At 34.2% G+C, this 6,966-nt stretch overlaps 1 protein-coding gene across 1 annotated transcript; it reads left to right on the top strand.

Annotated features, from left to right (window-relative positions):
* Window positions 1-748: 748 nt before the first annotated feature.
* On the top strand, window positions 749-4,750 carry LOC126816405 (V-type proton ATPase subunit e 1). The gene is made up of 4 exons (XM_050542893.1): window positions 749-899; window positions 2,244-2,291; window positions 3,174-3,269; window positions 3,745-4,750. The coding sequence occupies exons 1-3, from the start codon at window positions 793-795 to the stop codon at window positions 3,265-3,267; spliced, it is 249 nt and encodes an 82-aa protein (XP_050398850.1). The 5' UTR covers window positions 749-792; the 3' UTR covers window positions 3,268-3,269; window positions 3,745-4,750.
* Window positions 4,751-6,966: the final 2,216 nt, after the last annotated feature.

Here is a 6,966-nt window from a genome sequence, read left to right as displayed (position 1 = left end):
TAAAATTTTCCAGCAGCCAAATATAGAGACGCATGCCCACAAACACAGCAACTTGCAATTGCAATGCTCTTTCCCTCTCTTTTTTCCCCTTTTGCGTGTCCATTTTTTTAAAAAAATTCATTTTGGTCTAGAATGGAATTTTCTGCCTGGTTAACAGGTTGGTTGTGGTGGTAAGTACGGCGACTAGTTACAAGTTTTTTGTATGCTATTCAAGTTTATGTATCTCAAAATTTTGGTGGTCAACCTCAAAAAATGTTGGTGCACAGACATGACCATATCTGTCTGTGGTGTATAATATTGAGCTCAACGAAAATTTAGAGGAAAGTTGGAGCCGGGAAAAGAACAGAATTAAGATGGGGAAATAAATTGTGGTCTGCATGCATTGATTTTTTTCTCAGCTGCTAAATGTAGTTGCTTCCCCTTAAATCAAAACCTAAACTCTGTCGTTCGGTGCACTGATCTCTGTTATTTATAGAGATCAGAACGTTCGGCTGTTATCGGCAATAAGATACGGGTTGTCCGTATGTGGTTATAACAGTCTTTGGAAACAGGTTATTGTTTCCTGTCATTTGTTTATAGACAATTTAAAATCTTCTAAAATTTTCAAGGAATGATGAAAATTACTTTGTTATCATTTATTTATTATAAGACCTTCATAGTATTGAATTTCGGAGCTATATTTCGTTTTATCGGGTGCAACGAGTTGGCGATATGATCAGACTGTTGGTGCGACATATAAAATCGAGACTACCATAAATTAAGTCACATGATATTGACTTCCGCCTTTACAAAATGGAGACTCCACTTGTTATTGGAATTGTGACTGCTTTTTGGTTCTTCGTTGGGGCAGTTTTACCTGTCCTTTTACAATTTTTTATGTGGCGTTCGCCGAATAAAGGGTTGGTTTATTGATAACATAGATTTTTTAAATGTTTTGTGGTTGTAATCATATTTACTTTTAATGGTAAAGTTGGCGTATTTCATCCTAAAATAGTGTCTTGTGACAAGCCAGTCAAATGACAAAAATTGCTGAGATACCTGCGTCGCTATGAAAATGAACAGTAATGTAGTGACTAAAATAATATAGCATACAAAGGTTATTCAATGACCTTGTTAATTTTCTCTTTATTTTCAGTGTATCATATAGTCTGAATTAAATATAGTAGTAATATTAAGATAGGCTCTACAATATGCCCTTATTAATGGCAATGCTATATAATATTACATGTTTCAGTATTTATGATTTTATCCCTAAATTATGTACCATAAACAACAATTATTAAATCAAGTGAATGGATTTGGGGGGCCAACCGTAAGTGTCCACTGCACTGTACAGTACCAGGCCTGTATTGATTGATACAAGCTTCACTCAACAAAATGGAAAAAAAAAAAATGATTTACAAGAAAGACGTAACAGAAATAATGCGACTGATATTGACGGGGTAGCACAACATTTCGGTCTCGCGTTTTTACTGATTCAACACAGACGGTCTGTAAAAACAGTGCATGTCGTGTAAATATTTACTTTTGTTTTTGTGTAAGGTCATTTTGAAATAACTTAACACCATATTATTCCTTTTTTAAAAAAATATTACTTTTACTGGAAGTGATGATTATCAAAGAACTGTTAAGGGCCACTAATGTTTTATCGTTTGGTGGAGCCTTTTGATAACCATTTGTTTCATGTTAATATTTTCTTTCATGTTTTGAATTATTTCAAATAAATTCATCGGCTACATTTTTATATACATATTACAGATATAAAGAAATAAAACATTCTTTTCATTTGGAAATTTTGCCGTTCCTTAAGAGATCTATACAGTGCGTGATCAGCGACTTCACGTGCTGTACTTGATGGCGAGCGGTAAATTTTACCTGAATGTTATTTTTATAAGATCATTTTTAGCTTATTATAAATTGATTTGACAGTTGTGTTCAGCCTTTCGTTTCAACTTATTCCCGAGTCCGAAACTTCACCTACCCAAGTCCGAAATGTCACCGGCCAAAAGCTGAAATGTTGAGGCCAAGTCCAAGATAACACAGGACCCAAATGACATGTAATCCTTGATGGTAGTCGTCTATTGAATAGCGATAGTCTAAATAATAAAGTGTAGCGAATTGAACAAGATTTTGTATGGACATGAAATAGCATGTGCATTTGCTAAATTGAGATGGATCTGCTAATCTGCTAACTTTAAGTAATGTGAGAATATATATTTATTTATTACATATTTTTTTTTCAGGATCTACCAAATTATGTTAATTCTCACAGCAGTGTGTTGTTATATTTTGTAAGTTTCTTCTTCTGTTGTTTAGTTTATGCAGCCATATTACATGGACGTATGATTAAAGCATACTCTGTCATAATCCCTTGTTCACATAATTTGCACATTTCACTTAGTAGAATTGAACCAGTAAATTTGGATACATGTAGGTGTGGGATAAAAAAAAACAAAAACAGCCTTCTAGATTTTGTTATGCATATGTAATAAGCCATAAACAGAATTTATGACAATTTGCAAGTTTTTAAAACACCTCCCAGAAAGTGTGTTGATCACAATCCATGAAAATAAAAATGCCACGATTCAAATAACTGCAATTATGTAAGTAAAGTCTAAGAGTATATTTGTAATCTAATTTGAATATCTCCAATTAATGTTAAAGTATACAGTAGTCAAACCAGAAATTATTATTGCCTCTTTAAAGATACATTATGGGAGATTAGATAAAGAGCTGGCAGTTTTCACTATAATAGTTAAAAACTAGATAATGTAAAGTGAATTTGCTAAAAATTTAAGTCAGATTGATCCCCTCTGAACCGAGAATTTAGTGATTGAATTTTGGGGCTAGTCTCGATCATCATTACTAAAGTTGGTACAATAAAATACATGGTCTCGATTATCCATTTCTTGATTTAATCATGAATGAGCGTAGAGCAGCAGATCGGATCCTAATCCAGTAAATATCGCAGTTGATTATGGTTTGGATAAGTTAATTAATGTCTAACTGATAATTTAGATAACATTTCAGGCCTAAAGAAAGACCTGCAATAGGCAGATTAGCTCTTGCATAATGTACGTTTTACTTCTGTCAAAAAGACACACCCAGAAGAAGATCACACCTTTCAATTAAATAACAGAATTTAATATTACTGTGTATTTTCTTTTTTCCAGCTGGTTGACCGCTTATTTATGTCAATTAAATCCACTATTTGGACCACAATTATCAGTAGATATGATTCGATTTATGCAGATGGAATGGAAATAATGGTAACATATCTTATATTACCTTGGGAAAGAATTATAATAAATTATATATATATGTGTTAATACGAAAGTACACGTAGACATCTATGGGTCAATTCTTAGAAAATATATTTTTGATAGACAACAATAGAAAAATAAATCCAAACATTGTAGGTGACTATAATGACATCCACAATATGATAAATACCCACATTCTGGGCTCTGTAGAAACGATTTTGAATATAACACGAATTGAATAAAGGAGGCCTTAGGCATATAGGCTATAAACCTATCAAACACAACCTGTAGTAACATTTTAATATTGTATTGTGTTTGTATGGTATGAGTATTGACATGAGGGAAGAAAAAATAATATTTCTTGAAAATCCCTCAACAAAAAGTTGTGCAAAGTAAGAATTTCTTGTACTTCCCCTTTATCAATCATATTGTTTTGTAAAAGTTGTAGTCTACATGGAACTACTCTTCTTCTATTTTTCAGTAAGAATTATGAACAAGGAGAGAATATAATGGAATTCCAATTATCTGGTCATGTCATGTAACCTAGAATAAAATATTCATTGTAAAATATACTCTTCAAAAAAAAAGGAAACGCATAGCCCATTTTTCATCATTTTTTATTTGAACGATCGTTGTTTCCATAAATGTTACTTGTTTTTAATGTCATTATGTAAGGATAAAAGAAATTCATTATTGGTTTTAAATGCAAGGTCACTAATTGTGACTGGTCATACTTTATGCCGAAATTTGCTTTCACTTGATTGCACCAAGACACATGTGTTTAACAACTGCCCAAATCTAAGGATCTCAGACTGTAAACTCCAACTGTTTTGAAATACGCCGCCACTGTCAAGTCCGATTTCAATGGGTTCAGATACACAGGGTATGGCCACAGCATCGCTGGAGAACAGTTTGGTTCAGCGACGAGTCGCAGTTCCTGTTGCAACGAAGCGATGGCAGAGCGAGGGTATACCGACGCCGAAATATCACTATGCCTTTCTTTTTTTTGAAGAGTATATAAAATTAAAATTTCTATTTTATGTAGAGAACTTTTGTTAATAGATCTTTATTTACCATATATTGTAGAGTACTATTCATTTATACACTGATTGGTGGTAGGGCCTTCCTTGGATGTCACAGAAATCTAGCTATTTTTATGCAAAATTTAGCGGTATGATTCTGACAGCCATCAATTTTATTATTTGAACTGTTATTAAGTATCCTCATGACAGATGATGTTGAAGAAATTAATTATAATATGTACATGTATATAAGATGTTCTTTAAATGATTTAAATATCTTTGGTAATGAATACATTTAAAGTACAATGTATATTGAATGTCTTGTACTAGTGAATGCATTTTATTATGTGTAATTAGTATTGTATGTGTCAAACATGGCTGTGACTGACTGTTAAAAATTTAATGTCTTTGTGTATTTAAAACAAATGTCTTTGTGTATCTAAAATAAAGTATATCTGAAACCTAGCTTTTGAAGAAATTTCATTAGTTCATAGAGTTATTTCCCCTGAAGTAGAAAAAAACCTGACAATATGTTGCTACCAGTACCAAGAAATTAATCTGCCAAGGCGCGGTGAATCATTTGCTGACACCTGTAGTTTGCTGAGGCAGGCATGCAGGCCAACTTCAAAAATATATATATATTTTTATACGCCCACATTGAAATATGGTCGTATATTGTCGTCGCCCCCGTCCGTCAGTCTGGCGTCCACAAGCAATTGTGGTCGTATATTGTTGTCGCCCCGTCCGTCCGTCGGTCCGGCGTCCGCAATTGCTTGTGGATGCTCTAGAGGCTAAAGTTAATATCCGATTGACTTTAAATTTATATACAGTGTTTAAGGCCATGAAACGAAGAAGCCTATTGATTTTCAGCGATTTCCGATAATTACTGCCCGAGTTATGGCCCTTGATCCGATTGACTTTAAATTTATACACAGTGTTTAAGGTCATGAGACGAAGAATCCTATTGATTTTCAGCGATTTCCGATAAATACTGCCAGAGTTATGGCCCTTGATCACTTAAAAAAATCTTGTGGACGCTCTACAGGTCAAAGTTAATATCCGATTGACTTTAAATTTATACACAGTGTTTAAGGCCATGAGACGATGAAGCCTATTGATTTTCAGCGATTTCAGATAATTACTGCCCTTGATCACTTTGAAAAATCTTGTGGACGCTCTAGAGGCTAAAGTTAATATCCGATTGACTTTAAATTTTTACACAGTGTTTAAGGTCATGAGATGAAGTCTATTCATTTTTAGTGATTTTCGCTATTTACTGCCAGAGTTATGGCCCTTGATCACTTTGAAAAATCTCGTGGACGCTCTAGAGGCTAAAGTTAATATACACAGCGTTTAAGGGTATGAGGCGAAGAATCCTATCGATTTTCAACGATTTCCGATAATTACTGCCAGAGTTATGGCCCTTGGTCAATTTGAAAAATCTTGTGGACGCTAAATCGTTCGGGAAATCAACAAGAGTTATCGCATAGTTTTACTTGTGTCGGTAATTTATAATACACTAAAATCTGATTGGTTAAAACAATATTTATTTGCAAAGTTTACAATTTTTATAGCTGAATTACAGTATATAGGATAGGAAAACCAGCATGAAGCGGATATGAAAGATATCTAGAATATACACACATATACATAATTGAACAAAACAAATAAACAAAAATTTCAAAAAAAGATGGTGCGGGGTAGTCATCAGTGTCGAGGAAAGCAGGCAGTAAGCATTTTACTATGGTTTAATTCTGGACAAGGATTACGTAAGGTAAACTCACAATTTGAATCGTTTAGTTTGATTTATGAAGGTTCCTAAGGTGTTGAATATTTAATGATTAATATCTGGAGGAACATTTTCAATTCGAAAGAGCAGTAGGACTACTTTGGTGTTTTGATATTTTGGATCAAGTGTATCCAATGTTTTAGATCGTGAGTCGTTATATAGTGGACAATGAATAAATGGTCACAGTTTTCAACTGATTATGTTGGTATAATTCAGATGACACTGTTGGTAGCAATGACGTATTTAGTAGGTCCCCTACTGCCTTTTCTAAAAACGGCACTGGTCAAGGCGCCTTGGAAAGGTGCATAATTGACGTTGATTAAAACCACATTCGTCACTATGCTTTTTAAATTTCCTGCAAAAAGTTGTCCACATAAGAAGGTTATATCATCATTACAGAAGCCGATGACCTGTCCAGATGTGATACAGTGTATCTATTTTTAGACAGAAATTTCCAATCCACTCATAACTCCGGAGTGTTCATTTTAACTCATTCCATTTTTTTAAAAAAAAGGTCCTACGCCGCGGTGTCTATTGATTAAATTGTCTTTCAGTGGCAAACTGATGTATAATTCCGATGAGCACATATTTTCAGTTAGTAAAAGACAGGGTTTTCCAGACACCTGGATATACCCACACGTAGCTAATTAACCAGTTTTATTCAGTAAAGTATACATCATCGAGGTGCGGTGCCGTTGGTGTAAGACGTGACGCTTGGTCAAATGGCACTGCTACATACTCATTGCTAGGCCTCTCCCGGTGCGGTCTATTGGCAGGACTAGTATTACCTCGATTGTGTGAATCTATGCGACCCCTGATCACAGTGTGGTGTCTGATAATAGGTATTTGCAATTTAGGATTTGATCTCTTGGTTAACGATTGCCTGAACCTA

This window comes from Patella vulgata, chromosome 3 (assembly GCF_932274485.2).
Source record: "Patella vulgata chromosome 3, xgPatVulg1.2, whole genome shotgun sequence".
Taxonomy (NCBI): domain Eukaryota; kingdom Metazoa; phylum Mollusca; class Gastropoda; family Patellidae; genus Patella; species Patella vulgata.
The sequence above is the reverse complement of the archived record's forward strand: the minus strand, read 5'-3'. Positions and strand labels throughout refer to the sequence as shown.

What these genes read in the sequence shown, in the direction of transcription:
- LOC126816405 (XM_050542893.1), top strand. Translation starts at nt 793, where the DNA reads ATGGAGACTCCACTTGTTATTGGAATTGTGACTGCTTTTTGGTTCTTC. An exon ending in TGGCGTTCGCCGAATAAAGG is followed by an intron (nt 900 to 2,243) that starts GTTGGTTTATTG and finishes TTTTTTTTTCAG; the next exon opens with GATCTACCAAATTATGTTAA. An exon ending in GCAGTGTGTTGTTATATTTT is followed by an intron (nt 2,292 to 3,173) that starts GTAAGTTTCTTC and finishes TCTTTTTTCCAG; the next exon opens with CTGGTTGACCGCTTATTTAT.